General features: G+C 42.6%; 3 protein-coding genes across 4 annotated transcripts in view; 2 read left to right on the top strand and 1 right to left on the bottom strand.

Moving 5' to 3' along the window:
- The first annotated feature begins 299 nt into the window (after positions 1–299).
- On the top strand, positions 300–3,900 carry LOC143324758 (CCN family member 3-like). Its single transcript, XM_076737472.1, has 5 exons — positions 300–479; positions 913–1,141; positions 1,325–1,579; positions 2,119–2,348; positions 2,554–3,900. The coding sequence occupies exons 1-5, from the start codon at positions 429–431 to the stop codon at positions 2,845–2,847; spliced, it is 1,059 nt and encodes a 352-aa protein (XP_076593587.1). The 5' UTR covers positions 300–428; the 3' UTR covers positions 2,848–3,900.
- A 2,255-nt stretch (positions 3,901–6,155) lies between these two features.
- Positions 6,156–7,797, bottom strand: LOC143325175 (zinc-binding protein A33-like). 2 transcript variants are annotated; one of them, XM_076738103.1, is made up of 2 exons: positions 7,770–7,797; positions 6,156–7,477 (listed from the first exon to the last, which is right to left on the bottom strand). In XM_076738103.1, the coding sequence occupies exon 2, from the start codon at positions 7,473–7,475 to the stop codon at positions 6,231–6,233; it is 1,245 nt and encodes a 414-aa protein (XP_076594218.1). In that variant the 5' UTR covers positions 7,476–7,477; positions 7,770–7,797; the 3' UTR covers positions 6,156–6,230. The 2 variants fall into 2 exon arrangements, with proteins under 2 accessions (XP_076594218.1, XP_076594217.1); XM_076738102.1 differs by having other exon boundaries at positions 7,748–7,793.
- A 4,202-nt stretch (positions 7,798–11,999) lies between these two features.
- Positions 12,000–21,644, top strand: part of sntb1 (syntrophin, basic 1) — a 38,266-nt gene continuing 28,621 nt past the window's right edge. The window contains exon 1 of the mRNA XM_076738207.1: positions 12,000–12,683. Within this exon, the coding sequence (XP_076594322.1) occupies positions 12,137–12,683 (547 nt within the window). The 5' untranslated portion in view covers positions 12,000–12,136. The remainder of the gene's footprint in view (positions 12,684–21,644) is intronic.

The raw sequence follows: 21,644 nt of genomic DNA on the forward strand, positions 1-21,644 counted from the left end.
ACATGAATATAATTCCCAGTGATTGATTAGAGATTGGACACCATGTAGATTAAAAACCACAGCTGGTCAACTATTTTTTAGAGAATGTTAAAGTGTAAAGGCTGAAACCTCTCTGTGTTGATTGTATAGTATCTCTGAAAGGATCTCACAACAAAATGTGACTCGTCTTCCTCCAACACTCTGAGCGATCGGTCCAACATTCCTTCCTGTTTGTCGTCATGGTGCCAGCTGGACAGCTCCCCTATATAAGGTCCTCCTCTGCTGAGTCCTGAGCCAGAGCGACAAAGAGATCACAACCTTCTGCTACACCACAACCAGAGAGGAGGCAAGATTCAGCCCTGAACCAAAGGACTCAAATCAGCTCCAATTAAGACGAGTGAACACGTTTTAGACCGCAGATACTTTTGATTCTTCTACTACGGGGAAAGATGACCAATCTGTCAGAGAGAGCTCTTCTTTTCTTCTTCTTCACAGCACAGGTAGGCAGTACAACAGATTTATGATGATGTGTTTTCATTTAGAAAGCATGTTATATTGTAGCACCAGGCATTCTTGGCTTTAAGATAATGACAATATTTTATTTTAAAAACTTATCTTTGTATTCTGGAAAAACTCTTAGATTATTTGTCGGAATACATGAAGACACCAAAAAGAACCTTAAAGAATGCTTAAATTGAATAATTTTGATTTTTTTACCCACATTAAACATCAGTGTCACTGAGCCAATAATTATTGTTAAGTTATTAAGTGTGCTGAAGTCGGTGTCTGCTAATGCCAACTTCTTTCACAAGAGATGTAAAATTAGCCGAAGCTACAAAAACAGCTGATATTTAGTCCCAAGTGTCAAAAACTACTTGTATTGACTGATTTAGAAAGAAAGAGACTTTGAACAACATTTTCTCTTCCACCCAGGTGTTTACACTGGCATGGTCCCAGGTGTGTCCTCGCAGATGCCAGTGCCCTGCCAAGCCCCCCATGTGTCTCCCCGGGGTGCCCCTGATCCTGGACGACTGCGCCTGCTGCCTGGTGTGTGCCCGTCAGAAAGGACAGGCCTGCTCTGAAATGAACCCCTGTGACACGCGTAAAGGGCTGCAGTGTGAATACACGACCGACATCCACAAGAGGACTGGGATCTGTGCCGGTGAGTTTTCACCAAGCACTGCATGCAGCATGTGCAGTCTATGGGAGATGCTCTGTTAGACAAAGGTGGATCCTGATGTCAGTTATTTGTCAGTACTTCTTGTGAATGAGGGACTTTTTATTTGTTCAAAAAACACGCTAAAACCACTCTGCCACTTTTTCCTGTTTTGTCTCTTTCCTCTAGCTCATGGGGGAGATGTGTGTGTTTTGGATGGGTCTGTCTATCAGAACGGCCAAACCTTCTTCCCCACCTGCAAGTACCAGTGTATGTGCCGCAATGGGCAGATCGCCTGTGTGCCACGCTGCAACGTGGACGTGATGCTGCCCGGGCCGGACTGCCCCATGCCCCGAAGGGTCCAGGTGCCTGGGGAGTGCTGCGAGAAGTGGGTGTGTGAGCCCCAGGCTGAGGCCAGCTCCCTGGGCGGCTTCGCCATGGCGGGTGGGTACACTGGAAGTAGGGTGAGATGGGAATAGATGGACCATATATACATTCCTCTTTGACGTTAGTGTCACTGCAGTGTGAGACACAGAGTTGAAAGGTTATGTACATTTCTCTGACCTGATCAGGGTATAGGAGCACGAACCAGTGGAGGAAGGAAAGAGGAAGATAGAGTAAGGGTTGGGAAAGGAGGAGGAAACACACAGGAAAGAGGCAGGGGTGTCACTTCAGTCTGGAATGTGAAACAGTGAAGCGATACATCACTCTGCAGTCAGTCGGAGAAAAATCAAGGATCATGTCGTCTACAAGTTTTCTCAGAATATACTTTTAAACTTTTATTTAAAGAGGGTTTGCTAACCACGTACAAATATGGCCTCACAATATGGTTTCATGCGTGTGTTCAATTTCACTGAATATAATATTATTATTCATCATTCAACTAAACAGCTGAGTCTACTTTTTAAATCGTGTGAAATCTTCACTGGATAATAGGATGGTTTCTTTGTCCGCTCTAAGCTTCTGTCCATCTGTTCCGTTAGCCTATCGTCAGGAGGAAACAGTGAGGTTTGACGGTTGGGACCCCAGCCTGAACTGCATTGAGCAGACCACGGAGTGGGGCGCCTGCTCTCAAACCTGTGGCATGGGGCTGTCCACCAGGGTCACCAATAAGAACCGTCGCTGTGAGATGGTGAAGCAGAGCCGGCTGTGCATGATCAGACCCTGTGACGACCAGCAGGACCAGATGCAGCTGACACAGTTAGCACCAAAGGTACTTTTTGGGGTAGTTCTTCCTCTCTCTTTGAGTGTCTGCATTTGCTTGAGGTAATTAAAATACCAGTGGTATATGAATGAATGCATAAGCTACTGCACTATTTTTTTGAAGTAACTGGATTATCGTTTCATAAAAAGCACATTCTTTCCTAGAGAGAAACGGTACACATTCATTCAGTGAACGGCTCTTTCTCTCAATGCAGAGAGGCAGTAAGTGCCAGAGGATGGTGAGGAGTGACACAGCCGTCCACCTCTCCTACAAGAACTGCACCAGCGTCCAGGCCTACAGGCCTCGCTACTGCGGCTCCTGCACAGACGGCCGCTGCTGTACCCCCCACAGAACCAAGACCGCCCTGCTGGAGTTCCAGTGTGCCAACGGCAGAACCACCAGGAGGCCGGTCATGGTGATCCTGACCTGTGCCTGCCACGGCAACTGCCCCCGAGACAACGCCGTGTGGCAGCCATCAGAGCTGGGATACAGCGGCATGAGGTTATAGGTCATACCGTCACTCTGAGATAATAATGAGGTTATAATGAACAGTAAGCCGAGATTTTAGCTGAGGAGAAAAAAAGATTATATCTGCTTATTATGGTCAGAAACATACTTGTATTCATAATATGAGAATCCTCTTATGAGGTTGAGAATTAAATAGCTCTGTATCTCTCTCCTGGAGAGGGATTTAATAGTGTAACATCCTGTGGACAAGTAAGTGTCATCTTCTCTATTGTTAAGTAGAATCAAAGCACTTAAACCTTGTGATGTATTGATTCTCTCCACTTGTGGAGATCAGGTAGCAAACACTACATGTCACTCACAACAGGCTGCATTTAGACAGCTAATGGGTGCTCTTTCGTACATGGAGGAGATTGTGAAGGTTAACTTAAAACAGCCTCTATTCAAGAGGTCAGATAGGACGAAGGTGTACAGTGACACGGTCACGCAGACATACAGGAGTGTCGTGGTTGCTTGAAGCCTTCCAACCAGATGGTTTGATTGACAGTTGGGTTGGCCAATCAGGCATGATTTAGAGTATTTTAGACAGAGAACATGAAACCACAGTGTTTTGTTCAGCCTAAATTTAAACTAAACTCACTGTACTGTGACATCTCGACACCTTAATATATGCATATAAATAAAAAAAACTATAATAAGAATGCTGTAAGACCCTTTGCCACAGATAAAATAGAAGGAGCAGCAGAGGGAAATAAAGGATTATAGGGTGAGCTGTTACCTTTTCCTGACACTTCCATGGCAATTTTTCAACTACAGAACACATTTTTGAAATAACGGGACAGTATGCTTTGACCTGGTCCAAACGAAGGGCTCAACCTATGAAAGAGAGGTCGCTGTGATGACTTAGTGTCATTTCTAACGTCTGCCTGAAGTCTTATCCGTTGTAAAATGCATAACGTCTATGTTCCCTTCCATAAATGCAAATGTATGTTAAGTAGTGCACATAAACAAAAGCTATTCTTATAGTGACAAAAGTTTTGTAAATACTTGCTGTATAGCTCGTTTGACTGAGTGTGTATCGAATACACAGCATTAATTCAGAGCAATGTAAAGATGATTTGTATATACTGGTATGTGGTATCGTTTTGCTTCCTACTTGAATTGTACTTCACACTGCTTGTTGCTGTATCTGTCTGAAGAATACTGAAAAACTCAACATTTGAAAATAAATGTGTATTTTTTTGGTATCAAAGTTTTGATCCCTTACTATACTCGATACTAAAATCATGCTGTGGTGGAAAAGGAGCATCAGGAAGTACGTGTTACATGTTACAGCACGTGCGATTAATTAAGAGGGAGAAAGTAATAAACTTTGCATAAAGCATGTGGTGTCTCCTACAATCTGATGTCTGACAGATTACTGCCCGACAGCACACTGTTATACTCTTTTCATGGATGTGTTATGTAGATGTATGTAGGTCAGGTCAGTCAAATCTATGTCAAGAATTACCTAGCACTAGTACTGTAGACTTAACACCTAATATAAAAGTAAAATGATATAAAAGATCACAATGCCAGTTAACCACATATGAAATAAATACTGATTACCCTCTCACATAGTCTTTGCACCATAATCTGTTTCTCTAGAAATGAACACACATCTTTAAAGTTTTCACACATGCATTTAGGGTAGACCTCTGCCTCTGGATTCCCTTTTAACAGTCCAGGATGTTCATGTTATCACATGGGACCCAGAAGTGCGAGCCCCTCTGACAGTGGGTGGTGACCCTTTGCCTCCCCCACTCCGTGACCACGAAGGTCACAATGGAAAACCCTTTTATCCTCTGTGGGATTGCTACTGCTTCCTAAAATACCTCCTGAGTGGAAACTTTAGCTCATCGGTAGCATGGATCAGCGCACGACTGACACTGTGGTCGACACATCTGGTTGCAGCTTTGTTATGGTGTGTGCAGAACAGAGGTGTGTGGTGACGTTAGGTTGGTTATGGTTGTGGATTTTGAGCTTGCTTTAGTTCTGAATTCACTTTCCATACAATACACTAAGACTAAAGAGCAAGCTACAATAAACAATTGATGCATAAAAAGACGAACCAAAAACAGACGGCTGTCAGTTTCTTTTCATTGGCCATGTTAGCATGACTCTTGGGATGGTAATGTCTGTCTGTCTGTCTGTCCACCACTGAAATACCTCATCAACTATTACATGCTATTTCCATAAAATTTTGTATAGACATTAATGGTCCTCATAGGATTAATCCGACTTTTGTGACTTTTTCTCTGATGCCACCATGAGGCTGACAGTTGTGGTTTTAAGAAATGAAATGTCTCTGCTGGATAACTATTAGATAGATTGCCATTCTATCTGGTATGAAAGTTGCTCAGACAGAACCACACAACACTTCAGCAACAGGTGACGTTGGTGCCCATGCACAGGACAAGGGGAAGGGGAGGGGAATATAGGGGGAGCGTGCTGGCATGCTAACGTGATCACATGTGATTACATGAGAAATTGCAGTATCAACAGTCTTCCTCCAGAATGACTCAGCCCACCTTTAATCCTGAGGGGAACATGAGGGTTTGTAACAACATTCATGGCAACCCATCCAAGATAAATCTCTTCTCTTACACTTAAGACAGTTTATTATCAGACATGTGTAATTATACAGTATGTAATTCTGCTGCAGGAGTATATAATGTGTTAAGCATATAGACAGACTACTTAAAAAAATGAAATGTGGTGGCTCTGTGGCTCAAATACAATATTTCCTCTGTCGAAACTGACATTTTTTCACATCTTAACTGAATGAGGAGTGTGAGCAACTTTTCCTATGAAGGGTGAGTAGATTGCGCTCTCTAGTGGTGTATTTGAATAAGGCTTTCACATTAAGATCACTACAGTGAGCTTAATGGGAAACACTCCAGTCAACTCTGTAAGGAGAACTGATATCAGCTCAGCAGGATGACTTATTGTACATACTTCACTATGTTTAGAATTTTGATTACTTTTTTTGCATCTGAGTGACAGATGAGTTTTTGACTGGAAGGAGATACTAGTCTTAACCCTCCCTGCCTCTGCAAGTACATCCACTCCTCTAGCAAGAACCTATTTAAAAGGCTTTTGTTGAATGCAAATGATCAGAGTAAGTACAAAAATACATGCAAATATATGGATTAAAAAATAAAAATCTGCAACTTCATCTCCAACAATTATCAAACAGCCTTTAAGGAGGAAGAAAGTCATTATTTCCAGTTAAACTGAGCTTAATCTAGAGATCTGTTGAGATGTACACATGGCTCCGTTTTCCAAAATATCCAGGAGGTGGGTTTCACATTATCAGATTTGCTGGATTCAGGTTTCATCAGAATCTTTTTCAACTGCACCCTCATGAATGAGTTGATGCAATGCTTAATTTTGCCATATAAAAATCAGGTAAAATAAAATCCAGCCTAATATGATTTCTCCTAGTGATGACCATGCTTTCATCTTCTGAACCTTTTTTCGCAGCTTCTGTGCCCAGCTGACATCCTCTCTAGGACAGTAGTAAAGGAAAATTCTCCCAGTGAATTTGCAGCCAGTGAAAGTGCAGATCATGATCTCAGTGTCAGCATCACAGAAGGACACCAATCCATTGTCATAGTCCACAAACACCAGGACTCTCTCAGGTTTGCTTATCAAGAAGAGGTGGACAGGGACATCAAGTAGAGCCTTGCAGGTGGTTTTATTCTCCAACCTTATGATCCAGTTTCCATTCCTGGGGTTAGGTGTGAATGTCCTATTCCGAAGAATCGACTCTCTCACTACTCCTAAATCCCAGCCGGTCCTCCCTTTGGCATCAACCTCATAGTAGAATCTCCCTTCAGAAAAACCCATGTTTCCAGGAAGATAGAAATAGCTGCTGAATAGGTATGGGCATCCAATGGGAAACCACCAAATGTGAGAATCTTGCATTTGATTAGACTCCACATTGTTTTCTACCGCTTTAGCTTTGCCTTTCCTATTGGTCTGCTGTGCCACTTTCATCTTTTTAGCCTTTTTGCCAGGCTTGGGTTTAATTTCCTGTACTTCCACCTTTTTCTTACCCATCTGAGCCCTCTTGTCAACATATGTTTCCTCTAAAGGGACTGTATCATGAGCACTATGTTCTGTGCACAGGACACAAACACGTGTCAGGTCGTCCCTGCAGAGCAGCTCTAACATCCTGTTGTGTTTCTTGCATATTTTGTCATCCAAATTATGCACAGGATTAATCAGTTTGTGTCTCTTTAAGGCAGCAACTCTCTGATGAGGCTCTAGATGTGTCTCGCAGTATGAAGTCAAACACACCAAACAAGTTTTTGTGGCTTTGAATTTGTTGCCAAGGCAGCAGTCACATGGCACCTGGCCTGGTTTGACTAAGGAACCATTGTCACAATGTTTCTTGAAATTCTCCACAACCTCCCTGAATTCAGTATTGACACGAAGTTTGAGGCCCTTGCTGAACTTCTCGTTGCACAGTGGACACTGACAATGCTCTTTGCCTTCCCAGTGCCTGTCGATACAGGCCTTGCAGAAGTTGTGTCCACATGGAACAGAAACAGGCTCGGTGAAGACATCCAGGCAGATGGAGCACAGGAACTGATCCTCAGAGAGGAAAGAGCTGGCTGTGGCCATACCTGACATAACAACAAAGAACACAGCAGCGGTCAGAGTAGATACTCTGCACAGAAAGTGACTGACATGACTCTCTATGAAACATCAGTGTGCAGCGTGCAAACTGCAGTATCATAAAAACGCCTCAGAAAAAAGCTCTAATTAATCACCTAATAATTAACTGCGACCAGTCATCCCTACAACTGCTTTTATGCACTAAAGGTGTCATCTTCATCACATGTAATCTCTAGCTACGGATGTTCTACAGTATCAGAATATAATCATATACGTACTGTATATATAGTTGAACTTCACCTTCCTGGATATGAATGCTTTGCTTGCTCTCTCGTTGTATGCACACAGACGGAACTGTTGTGACCACAATGTTTAGTTTCCCTTTTCTGTAAATGATGCAATGGTGCTCCTCCTCCCCTGATTCATACTCCACCCATCTGCTCCTCCTACATGACATTAAACCCTTCACAGCGAAGCCCCATCAAACAATGAATGCAATGAAACATGATTTGGGGAATGATTTCTGACAGTAAAGAACCCTTAATTTTGATTTCCTGGTGTCACCTTAGGCAGTGTTGTGTGTCACAGTGTAATTGCAGATTCACTCAACTGAAACAGCACTGACTCAAACCACAATAAACATCTGTGCTAACACCCAAAGGAAATCCGTCTCTGAATCAAGTCAGCTCGTGTGAAATGATTTGTAAAGTCTCCACTTTTAAAGGGTTTACTTGAAAGGAGTGATAGTTCAGTGTGTTTGCCACTGAAGCGAAATGAATCACGCCACAAATATTTCCTCTTCAGCAAAACAGATGTTTAGTTTCTGTGTTATTTCCTTGCAGACAGAGTGAAATATGAATGTGACTAACTCCACTCTTAATAATTTTAATTACAGTAATTTTTAATGTTGAGTATGTAGAGATTAGAGATTACATATTAAAACTGCTCTTCACTTAATGAATCAATAATGTAAACTGATTATTTTTGCTAATGTGTTGCCTAATATAGATGATGAAGTTGAAGCTATGCACTGTTTCAACCATTTCTTTCTTTAGTGCTGCCACCATGATTTCAGATGGTGGTGATGTTCGTGCTTTTAATTTCAGTGTCAAATACCATTTATCCACAATACACTATTTAAAGGAACACACAGAAATGGAAACTCATTCAGGAAGTCTAATGATGCCAGTAGCAGCAGCCATAACCAAGGAGCTGCCAAACCAGTGGAGGTGGAGTGTGATATCTGCTGAAGTCCTGCAGTTTGGCTCCTTACTGTGACACTCACTGAGTGCCAAAATACTGAAAGATAGTGTAAATATTGCTTCGCATTTTTTCTGAATATGATGGGTGAAAGATTGTAGTGTCTCATGTCAAACACAAACCTTTGCATGCCTGTCGCAGTCAGTCATTTCAGCATGACGGAGATTATAGATTTTCTTTAGCTGTATTTAAACGTGGGGGTCAAAACTAGTCACATTTTTGTTTGATGAATTGTTACCTTTTTGGTCATACTTTGATGTGATTTGTAACATTAACAGATGGATGGATGGGTCGTACCTGAAGGGAAAGGTGGAAAATTAGAAAAGGAAAAGATGGGAATATGAGGGAAAGAAGACAGAGGGATAGAAAAAAGAATAAAGGGAAGATAGATGAATGACAGGGGGATGAAGGGATATGGGGCAAAGTAAATTTCCTGGAACGGAAAATAATATGTTTGTGCACATGCATGAGGATGCAAATGCATGAGAGGAAGCACACAGATGTTGCTGTAAACTTTTGTGACACTGGGTTCATGCTAGAAAGTGAAAGTGCAAGTGAAGAACTTGCAAATTATCCTTAAGAGGAAGGAACTGCACTCAGCACGTCTATCTTATCTTTGAAAACTGACATCTCCTAAATCTGTCAGTGGCAAATATACACATGTTTTCTTTGTAGTGGACTTAGTGCACCTTGTGCCAGTAAAAGAAAAAAAAAATGTTAGAAGTGTTCTTCAGTAACAAGGTGAGGGAGAGAGCAAGTAAGCACTGAAGAATGAAAAAACAAGAAGAGCTAAAAGAAGCAAGAAAAGAAGGAAATGAGGAGCCGTGGAGGCAGAAAAAGAAACCAAAAATGTGCCAAACCTAGAGTAAGGGGGAGGATGAAGGTGGAGAGCAGTGGATGGAGTAAAGAGGGAAGAAAATCAGGAGGGGAAAGCACATCCTTTGAGAGGAAAGTAATCAAGTTCTGCAGTATGTCTTTCTATGAGCAGAAAGAAACTGGATCACAACGTTTAAATTAACCATTCCCATAGTTTAAGCTTGAATCTCCTCTTGCAACACAAAAACTGCTGCAGTGCTCCAGGGCATGGCACCTCGCTCTCGTAATGAAGCCAGTTCACAGACCAGCAACGAAAACCCCATGTGTGACTGTGTGTCAGTATGTAAACCACCTCTGCAGCTGCTCCCCGTTGCAATGAAAAAAACTGTGTGTAGTCAAGGTACGAGGGCAGACTGAGGATTAAAAAAAGATTAATTAACAGCCTTTAAATACCATCACCTTTAATAAGATTGCATTCTCTGTTTGTTTGTTTGTTTGTTTTGAAGGTCATTACCACAACAAAGACTGAACATTACATCTGATAGCTCATTTCCATATAAAAGTAAAAATCAATTGTAGCTCCTATGCCTCATTAAGCAAATATATTATTAGTATTTCTGTTCCAGTCTCTTAAAATAAACTAATCCCCTCATTGGTGCAGTTCAGTAGTAATGATTCAATGTAGTTTAGAGGGCGGGCAAGCGAGAAAGCTTTGGCACCTACATGCCTGTACTATATATATCTGTGATTACATAATTTGATTAATTATGACACATAGACTGAAATATATTAAATCATAATACAATACAAAGCCTTTATGTCTCCTAACATTTGCATATATCCTTTAATATATGTTAAAATCTACAGACATGGTTGTTTTCGATCTTTTTCATTTAAATTAACTTTAGAAAACTAATAATAATTAAACTAACTACGGAGTTTATAGAGCACAGAAAGTATTGGTCAGAGAAAAAACATGAGTAATGTTCTGAATGCTCTTTGAAATACCTTAACCTGAGCACCTTTATAAGAAAAAAGACACAAGATGGGTTGGAATAGAACAGAGCAGAAGCATACTTATTGCACCAGGGCAAGGAATTTGCCTTACAACACAATAAAAATGACACATCTCCCAAATCTTCCTCAATGTGAGTGCAAAAGTTGATACAACTAAATTAAAATCTCCCAGCATGAAGATATTTTAATGCTGTTTGTTCATAATTTGGATTGCGTTTTTACAAATGATTCCTTGTGCATGTTTGTCATTACCAGAGGGGGCTTCCTGTGGTTTCACTGTTAATGCAGGCAAACATCAATTTAAAGTGTCACCAGTAGGTGTCGTAGCTACATTGCTTATAAATCGGTAGGTTTCCCTCAGCCGTTTGTCGCTGCAGGCAGGATGCCATGCTTCAGAGTGACAGCTGTTGCAAGAAAGTGCATATTTGTGTATCTAAGTGATGTTACTGGCAGAAAGCTGAAACTTCTATGCACCTGAAGCCCACGCTGAAGTCACAGCAGCTGCTTGGTTACTTCTCTCATCTCATCATGTCCTGGTGGCTGGCTGAGGGTGCCTCTCCTCTCTCTGCATCCCTGTCAGTCACTCACAGGGCTTGAACCTGGGTCACCCCTGTGAAGGTCGAGACGCCCAGCGGCTCCAGTCATTATACAGATGCCACCGGTTGCACCCTCACTGTCTGAGTTCACTTATTTGAACTATCACGAGCCTGGAGTGATTGACAGGACATGGGGATGTCCTTTGGAATAATAATAATAGAGATGGAGAGCAAAGCCTCAGAGGGGGGTCTTTCCATGTCAAAGCTTCCTGACAAAACTCTCTCTCTCTCTCTCTCTCTCTCTCTCTCTCTCTCTCTCTCTCTCTCTCTCTCTCTCTCTTTGAAACATCAAAACAGGCACAGGCGCATTCCTGTACGCGCGTAACCGCTCTCACGTCTGCAGCGTGAACGCGGTTGAGGCACTCACTGGACATGTGAAGAGTGGAAACTCAGTTCTAGTTAGATTTTAGATCAGTCTGTGTATTTAAACATTTTTTAAATAGCTCTCATTAAGGAAATGTCCAGTGTTCTGTCACTTCCTCAGCTCCGACTCACAGAATCCAATTATGGTTTTATTCACGATACAGACGCTAATTTCCTTTTAAGCAGGTAAATAAATCAATATGTTTATACATCACAGGATATGTGATTATAATATTATCAGCATGACACCGGCAACATGGGTAAATAAATGGATTTTGCGGATATGTTATTTATGCTTGTTTAACCCTGTATGAGCTGTCACGTCTCAAACCATGTGGGGAAATGATGGAACAAATTTTGTGCATGCAGGATCTGGAGATGGGATCGACTGACGGCGGGGGGAGCAAACTCCACCCAGTAGATAGGATCTCGGGCAGGCGGAGCGGAGGGCAGCTTGTGCCGAAAGGGCTCAGGCTGGTTGGTCGGGACGCCTGACAAGTCCCGCAGGAAACTTCAGAGGGGCAAAGTCCAGCCTGAGCGTGAGGGAGACAGGGTTCATGTGTGAGAGCGTTCCGGGCACACAATCACATGTCAATTTAAAGAAATGCTCCAAAGATGGCGGTGGTAATCGCGTCGGGAGTTTCAGGTGCCTCCGGAGTGCAAAAAAGTGGCTTTGTGGAGGTTTTGGTGCGGGAGCGGTGGCACAAAGTTTTGGCCAACTTGAACGAGGAAGCGCTCACGTTAAGCTGCGAGGAGAGCGGCGTTAACGACAACGCCGGCGACAGTGTCAACTCAAACGGCGTTACCAACGGATCTTACCTGGATAACAACAACACCAACTCCAACAACGGCCCCCAAACTGTGCGCACCGCCTTCACGGACCTCCCGGAGCGAGTGCCCGAAGCGATCGCCAACAGAAAGCGGTGCGTCAAGGTGACCAAGCAGGAGATCGGGGGACTTGGGATCAGCATCAAAGGTGGGAAGGAGAATAAAATGCCCATACTCATCAGCAAGATATTCAAGGGGCTCGCAGCGGACCAGACCCAGGCTCTGTACGTCGGGGACGCCATCCTGTCCGTGAACGGCATGAACCTGCGTGACGCGACCCACGACGAGGCTGTGCAGGCGCTGAAACGGGCCGGGAAAGAGGTGACACTGGAAGGTAGGCAGCCTGGACACACCGTACCTGAGAGGAATGACACAGAGAAAGGGGACCCAGGGGAGAAGAAGAGTGTATGGGGCCAGGGGATCCCAAACTTCCTTCACCCCTCATGCATGCCTCAGTTCATTTTCTGAACTCCCTCGAGACACGGTCTTATTTATGAAAGCCCACACGTGCGTGTTTGTGCGTATCTTTTAGTGAAGGATTGTACAGCATATCTGAGGTGACAAGAGCTAGATTTCAGTTTATTCAAGGTCATTCTGTGTTTGGAAGACATATCAGAATCGTTGATGAATGTCAGCCTCATTTTTATGGAGACTAATATAACCTCAGTCAGAGAGCCCTGAGGGAACCTTAACATGCATGGGAACATCAGCCTGTAGGGAGGGAAACATGTAGGGTTTCTCAGTCCACACGGCTGCCTGTTTCCTACACTGGCGTTGAGCTGTTGGATGCATATCATCCATTAGGTCAGTGGTCCTCAGGACACCAAGTGTTGCACGCTTTTTATTCTACCTGCCAGTTGATTGCATTCACTCAGCCTCCCAGGTATAAATCACTCGCTGATTAGACGAACAGAATGAGAAGCAGCAGGGCTCTGAGTGTTGATGTCTGGGATTGAAAACCTCTGCTGTAGGATGTGATTTATTTTCCATTACAGAAAGGAGGTACTAGTTAATGACAGGAGCTAAGACAGAAGAGGTGATGGTATTTTTATTGCATCGGCCTGTATTATTCATATCTCAGTTCATCAAGTCTGTTTTTTCATTCATTTACAAAGTCAGCTGTACAGTCTCTCCCAGGGTAAGCCACTGAGTGGAACTTTTTTCTCCTTAAATGTATTTAATTGACCGCAGAAGAAGGGAGGAGACTTAACTTAATTGCGTATGTAGTGCAACTTTGCCATCATGACAGTTTATTCCACAGTTGTGAAACTAGGTGACTGACTGTCTGCGTAAGAGAACACTTCAGATTTCTAAGGAAAGTTATTATGCAAGCAGAGGTGTCATGGGAGAATCATGCAAGGTCAAACTCATACAGTCTCTCTTCCCTTCATGCTCTTCTCTAAGCAAGGCCACTCAAACAAATCTAGCTCTACATTTCCTTAAGTGTCTCACACACACACTCATTCATATAGACATTGTGTAAAGGTGCACATGCTTACTTTTAACTCACTCACGCGAGCAGAGTAGCCAGGTTGGTATTCTGCAGTTGTTTTTAGCCAAAAGTGAAGATGAAAATGAGGCTGATGACAAGCAGATTTTACTCTGAAGGATGAGCATCATTTTACCCCTTCACACTCACTCACAAACACAAACACACACACATGTGCAGGCACAGATAAACACACATTCACACACCAGAAAATGTTGTACAGAAGTGCCCACATCTGAGTTTTTCATCCCTGTTTCTGTGAGGACTCTTGAGCCCAAGATAGTAAGAACAAAGTCTCTCTCTCTCTCTCTCTCTCTCTCTCTCTCTCTCTCTCTCTCTCTCTCTCACACACACACACACAGTCATATACACACACATTCAAACATGGTGATGATCCTTCCCAGGGGGACACACGGGGCTATACTGCAGAGAAATAAGCAAGTCCCAGCTGAAAACTTACCAAGATAAGAAAGAAGGAGAGGGGGAATGGAGCAGGCAAGGGGGAAGAGAAAGAGAGATGGGAAAGAGTGGAGCTGAGATGTGAATTTAAAGGGGAAAGTGTTGAGAGGGAGAGAGATAGGATGAGACTGAACAGAAGGAGAGCTAATGAGGGAGGCTAAGAGGCTGACATAAAGATGACAGCTAGGGTTAACTTAAGGGTAACAGAGAGACGGAAGTTCACCGGAACTGCAATTTAACAGAGATGATTTGCATTTGGAAAAGCAGCGAAACATAGAGGGATGGTACAAAGTGACAAAGTGTGTTTTCAATGGGTTCCCTGGATCTTTGGGGGAAGTGAAAGGTGCTTAACATGCAACCAGGCATGTAAACTTTCATTTCAAATAAAAAGATGTGAGCAGTGATACATAAAGTCTAAAAATGAGTGATACTTTCCCTTGTTTATTCCAGTGTGTAGGCTACCTTCTAAGATGAGAGAGAAGAAGAGAGTGTTACATGAGGAGGAAAGAGATCAGGAGGAAAGATCTGATTCAACTGTTAGGAGAGATAGTACGTCTCATGGGAAAGGAGTGTGCGTCAGCGTGTGTGTGTGTGTGTGTGTGTGTGTGTGTGTGTGTGTGTGTGTGTGTGTGTGTGTGTGTGTGTGTGTTAGGCACACTGAATTTTTGTGCATTTTGTGTGAGTTTGTGTATGGAGGAGAGCTTGTACGTGCATGTCTGTGTATTTCACTGACAAGCCATTTTGGAAACTCATTAGGAAGACGGAGAACAAATTCAGCTAAAATAAGCAGCGACCGCTTACGCCTGCCAGATGCAGGCTGTAGGAGGGCAGCAGAGTGACCTGGTGGTCAAAAACTGCTCTGCAGCCAAGAGGACCACAGTTCAAGCCTACATGTCAGAGAGCATGTGCTTTATGAAAGCGTCCCCTGAGCGAGATGTTGACTCTCTGCAGGCTCTGCTCTGTGGCTCAGCATGCAGTCTAATAAGCTAAAAGTGAATGGGGATCAGTCAGTGTTCTGCACCTGTGTCACAAAGGTCCTATCAACCACATTATGTAGTTCCAGTGAAGAATTGGTTATGCACAAATAATGTCTTCAATTGCTTACTGCTGCTGCACTTGGAGCATTACCTAATCAGGTCATCTTTAATTATCCACTTTGCAATAAAAAGGCCACACTTGGACAGTTTGCTGTGTGTTTGAGGGAGGCATGTAGACATGTCATAGCAGGAATAGCGCAGATGCAAATAATAAAAGTAGTAGTTGGCTGAATTCCATTTAGCTGCTTCAGTTTTAGGGTCCCGGTATTGTGCATGCTGGTTCACTGTCATGAATTTTGGGGACACGTGAATGCAACAGAGCCATCGTTGATGCTGTTAGCAACACCTGTTTTTTTGTAAGCCAAATGTCCGCTGTGAAAAAAGGCCTGTGACACACGCCACCGATAGGAGGTTATGTGACAAATTGTCAGCACAACCTGGTCCTGCAGCAGAACAGCGGCAGGTCACGCAGAACTGCTGTTGTCTAAGTGCCTCAGTGTGCTCCAAACAAAGTGCTTGCTGAATTGTCTAACAGTGTCTGAACACCCTCTCCTCACATATTCTGAGGGGGTTTGCGTCCGATGAGTTTGCATCATGCAGCATTCACAGCTGGCATTTGACTTGTCATAGTAGGAAAAGCACAAGTGTTACTAATAAGAGTAATGATGATGTGCTAATCAAGTGTCCCAGTAAGACATCACAGTGAACCAGTATGCTCAATACCAGGACCCTGAATGTGCAGCAGCCAGAAGGAACTCAGCCATCATTAATGAGCTTCCACTGAGACAAACCAAAACGTCTCCAGTGAAAAACGTCTAATGGCCAGATTCTCTCTCAAGCTTTCCTTTTCATTCTACACACAACTACTTGCTTTTTTGTGTGTGCAGCTGAGAGGAACATGAACACCTCTGAAGAGAAACTCTCCAAAAGTGTGTGTTGTTGTTGTTGTTGTTGTTGTACAGTTCCATTCATAAAGACACACCAAAGACACAGCTTTGAGATGCCTTGGATGGATACATCAGGAGACCTCTTTACCTGCCAGTGGTAAACAACTTCATAAGTCCCTGGAGCAGGAATGAGAGGACTTTACAGGTGCAGGCCTGGCTGCAAGAGACGATCACAAAAGGATAACTGCCATTAATGTTCACAGCTGTCCCGGTTCCGTCCCTGTTGTGCTGTTTTGGCTTCCTCCTATTGTTTTCATTTTTGCATTGCATGAGTATGAAATGATGATTGAAAATCCAGTCCAGCCACGGAGGCTCTGAGGATATTTTCCCCTAAGCATAAAGAGCAATTTGGTTAGGATAAAAAGAGATGAGAACAAGTCCACTGGAGAATTGCATAGTTCAATCCACTTAAAAAAAATAGTCTAACATGTAAAAATTTAGATTGCAAAAATTTACAGCCAGGTAGAGGTTTAGATAACGATTACCTCACACAAGGACAGGTCAGATTATGTTAACTATCTATATTCAGGATGCAAAATTAACTTTTTGTCCACCGGCCAAATGGCCAGTGAATGTTCAGCCTGTTGATAAGATTACCATTGCTCATGGCTGGAGAGTGAAGCAACTCTACCTTCCATTTGCATATTTTACCAGCATTTGACTGGTGGCTGGTGCAAATTTTAAGCCCTGCCTTTGTGATCATTCGTCAAGTGAAGTTGAGACTGAAGGAAGCATTCCCAAGTTCGGTTTGTTGCTAAGAGGCTAAATTGATTTTCACTGACCTCAGAGTTGTACAGGTTGCCTTGGTAACCTGTGCTGTTGAGAATACATGATACATGCCCGATTCCAAAAAACACAAGTACAACAGAATGTGGTCGCTTGCGAATACTTTTTTGACATATACTCAATTGAAAACAGTACAACGACATTATGTTTAATGTTTTACCTCATCAAATTCACTGATTTTTGTCAATATATGTTTATTGATGCCAGCAACCATCAGAGTGCTAAAAAAACACCTGTTTGGATCATTCCACAGGTAAACAGGTTCATTGGTAACAGGTGATAGCATCATGATTGGGTATGAAAGGGGCATCCTGGAAAGACTCAGTCGATCACAAGCAAAGATGGAGCGAGGGTCACCACTTTGTGAGCACATGATCGTATAAAGGATATAAGTACATGAGCTCAGGGACACTTTGTAAAACCAGGCGGTAAACACAGTACCGCCTGGTTTTACAGTGCAAATGTTATGATTAGTTTTTATTGGTCTACATGAAGTAATGTCCCATGTACTGACAGCTGAAGCACAACCCTCGAGTTGATAGAACTGACACTTTATAGCACATGTGCATTTTACAATGTAGCAGTGGTAGAGTTACCATCAAATTCTTTTAACAATGCGCCCTTGATTTTGGACAGAGGTAGACTAAAGCAGGTTCATTTCTAACTTTTGCCGGCAGATTTTATTAGCTGTAGATCGCAAATTATGCCAAGGTTGCCTGGAGCAATGCCCATTAATTTGATTGACAGACAGAGGCAGCGCAGTTTCAAGCAAGAGAACCAATCAAAAACAACACTCAAAATTTGAGCACATGCTCACTGCCCAATGAATGGAGCCTGTCTCATCGTAGAGAGAGGTCCTTGTAAGCCGTCCTACCCTGTTGCATTCAAATTTGTGCAGTGGCTTTGCTGACTGTATCTCTGTATTGTCTGGAACTATTCCAGATGAAGGCGTTCCTGCGTGGTGAAATGATGCAAAACAACAGAATGAAATGAACTGAGATTTATGTAAATATTTTTTCTGAGTAACAGATTGCAATTACATGTACTTCAGAATTTAATTATGTAACATCATTACATGTAAATCATCACTCCCCAGCACTGAACCTCAAGTACATCTAATGTGGAGAAATCCAAAGGGACAGTTGCTAAGCTCCATTATGATTAGACTGTTTCTGTTTGGATGAGGCGTTCAGCAGACACTCAAGATGTGTCACCTAGAGGACAGTTATATTCAAATAATGGAGATAGTTTTGATCCGAATGGATTAAAATGATGGGAAATGTTGGGAGGAAACGCTCCAGGCTGAAACTGTCACTTTTAAAAGAAACACACCAGGTGTATTTCAGCGCATGCACACAGCGTCAGACGGCATGAAGTCAAGTCCAAAAAGCTTACACATGAAAGAAGAGGAAATCAAGAACTAAGAGTCAGAATACAATGAAGAACATCTGCCACACTTCAGCAGGCAGGAAATGAGTCAGTGTCCTGTAAGCTCCTCTGTTGATCCCATAACAAGCCGTACCTGTCATCGCCAGACATCTGGATGTGTATGAGTGTGTGCATGTGCTGCTGTCAGCGGGATGATGCAGAGTGTGTGTGTGTGTGTGTCTGTCAGCATGCGCCTACTTGTGTATATGCACGTGTGTCATCAAGTTCAGTCTGCAGTGTAGTGCAGGCAAGGCTGATGCTATAGTGTGTGTGTGTGTGTGTGTGTGTGTGTGTGTGTGTGTGTGTGTGTGTGTGTGTGTGTGTGAGAGAGAGAAAGAGTCGATGTGTCTACCAGCTGACTGTTTATGTCATTAGAGGAACTATCATCTCCTCCGCTACTGTTTGTGGAGTCTGACTCAGAGCGGATGATGGTGATGATAATAACAACAACAGTGGCGTTGCAGTAGTGACTGTTGTGGCGAAGATAATAGATTGAATCATTCATTCCTCTCCTCTGTGAATGTTTATACCGCCAAAACAAAAGCAGACACTCATCTGTTATTCCTGTTTTGTTTGAAGAAGACAAAAAAAACCCCTTTCCCCTCCAGGTGTAATCATTGTGTTTGCTCTGTCCTCATTTTCTCATGACGGTCATCGTACGACTGAGCTGTTCCACATTGGCTAATTGCTTCATGTTAATGCTTAAATTGAGAATTTGAAAAGGATTTAACAGGGTGACCAAACATGACCCATAATAATAAGTATGTTAGACTGTTGTGCAGCTTCGCTGACTGTGCCGCTGCAGATGAGTCAGCTGCCATCTGCTCACACTTTCTGTGGTTGTGGTTTTGAGTGAGGATGGTGGTTTGTGTTGCCATTCATGGAAATAATGGAACATGTAGCACACAGCTCTGTGGTGTAAAGGCTGGTGATAATGGAGATAATGTGCTGTACATGTCACTTTTTCCACTTTTTTTTAAAGCAGATTAAGTTACTGTACGCTAGCATCCGTTTGTCATTAGGAAACATTGAGCAACTGATAGATTTGTGTCTGTTTTAAATATGGATGCGGGGGACAGCAGAATACATGCAAAATGTTGGTTATGAGGATGATGCACTTACATTTTTTGAAGACATGCACAGCAGCTCTTGTACTACACTGGTTAGCTGTTTGATAATCGCTGTTAAGCTTTTCTGTTTCACATATGTGTATATCCTTTTTACAATGATAATATCGGCAGATTTTTGGTTCAGTATTCTTGATAATTTTTAAACAATATGTCCCTGATTTCTGACAGAAGCAGAATTGTTATTTTTCTTAAATCTACTGGTCCCAAAATGGTGTTTCTCTTCAATCCAATGTCACCAGCAGCATGTTGAAGTGATATATCAAAAAGAGAAAGTGTCTTCAAGCTCTTCATGACACATTACATGTTAGCAAACATCTTCATCAGTGTCTTCTTTCTTACTCATTCTCCTGCTTTTCTTGCCAGAAGTTAGGAGCTTGCTTGAGTTAGTAACTGTTTGACATAAAGTTCAAAGTTTACTGTCAATGAGTAATTTTACCCACGCACATTTCATATTCCTTCGATGAAATGGACGCCTGCCTTCGTTACTGTTCATTGTTCACTTAAGGCGATATTTGAAATCTTTGAGATTGGTCTAAATCTTACAAAAAGATGCCTTGAGGGTGGATTTGTAAGGACCTTTTGTGCTGCTGTAGTATCCAGCTACCAGCTCAGTGCCTTGAAGGAGGAAAAGCCTTCATTCTGCTATCAGAGGACCCTTTTTTCTTCTTTCTTACCTCTTTGCCCTGGTCTGTTCTCTTTCCAGCTTCTGCCAGTGTTACACCTTCTACCCTCTCTCCCACAGGCCTAATGAGAGGGTTTCTTTTTTCCTGTGGTACATTTTCTCACCAAATAAAACACCCCATCTGAAGCATATGGTAGAAAGTCCAATGGCTTCAGACCTCATTAAATACTGTTAAGGACCATTAAGTGAAACACACACAATGAGATAGATATAGTAATTACACCTGATGTTATAGAGCAGAGAGTGTGTCTCTGTACTTGTATTTGATACATAGTGAGGAACACGACAAGTTTTTAACCAACAGAGTGGGGACATTTTTGGAAAGTGAAGACATTCTGGACCATCCTCACAACTTCAAAGGGCTGTTTAAGGGTTCAGACTTTGTTTTAAGGGTCAGGTTAGAATTAGGTTTTAGTGCATTTATTCGTGATGTTAAGGATTGCGGCACAAACACACACGCTGAGGAACGTGACTGAACACGTGTGTGTGTGGGCATTGTGATTGTCTCAACTGATGTCCAAGGACTCTTGACTCCACACAACAAGATGCAATACTTCTGAAGAAGTGAATTGCCTAATTGTGGAAAATGTGAAAGTGAATGGCGTTGAGTACAGTTAGAATATCACCAGTGGAAGTGAAAGGCACTTTCAGTGTCGAGTTGAACAGCTGGTCTTTGGTGATACTTAGCCATTCAGACATCTGCATCGCGACTGATGTCAGACCAAGGTTGTGTTTCTGGATGAAGTGGAGAGTAGCAGTCACACTGAGAAAGATTTCGCTGCGCCTGTATATGAATGCTCTCACTCGTCTCAAGCACAAGGTGGAAAAATGGGAAATAAAATCAGACAGATGGTGGAGGGCAGCCCCTCATTTGGATCCTTTGGTTTGACTTATGCAACAGCAAACCAGCTGCTTTCAAATGAAGGCTCAAGTTCTTATCGTGCTATTGAGGTTATTATGCGGAGTTGGTCGTGTAATGGAATAGAAACACGACCCAAGGGAGTCCACACACATTTACACACTTCCAGCGTAACGATCACATGGACTCCACCCCATTTATTTTCCCCGCCGCTGGAAACACTTACAGCTCTATTTCTGGGCACAGTAACGCGGGTCAATGAGTTTACATTCCCTCCTCAGACTCTCTTAGTAAATGTTAACAGAGAACAAATCACCCACTAAATATTATGTTTGCCTAATAGCTGTATTTGATTGTTTTTCAATTAAGTCGGTTTGAAAAGTGGACTGTAAATTCATAACCCGAGACATGAGAACATGGGGAATTACCTGTCTGGCCACATAATTGTAGAATCATTTGAAATTCATGGTGTTCAAAC

This window comes from Chaetodon auriga, chromosome 8, assembly GCF_051107435.1.
Source record: "Chaetodon auriga isolate fChaAug3 chromosome 8, fChaAug3.hap1, whole genome shotgun sequence".
NCBI classification, from domain to species: domain Eukaryota; kingdom Metazoa; phylum Chordata; class Actinopteri; order Chaetodontiformes; family Chaetodontidae; genus Chaetodon; species Chaetodon auriga.

Bases quoted from the DNA above. Each gene is read 5' to 3' on its own strand.
- LOC143324758 (XM_076737472.1), top strand. From the start codon at position 429: ATGACCAATCTGTCAGAGAGAGCTCTTCTTTTCTTCTTCTTCACAGCA. The intron at 1,142-1,324 runs GTGAGTTTTCAC...TCTTTCCTCTAG, and splicing joins GAGGACTGGGATCTGTGCCG to CTCATGGGGGAGATGTGTGT. The intron at 1,580-2,118 runs GTGGGTACACTG...CTGTTCCGTTAG, and splicing joins GGGCGGCTTCGCCATGGCGG to CCTATCGTCAGGAGGAAACA.
- LOC143325175 (XM_076738103.1), bottom strand. From the start codon at position 7,475: ATGGCCACAGCCAGCTCTTTCCTCTCTGAGGATCAGTTCCTGTGCTCC.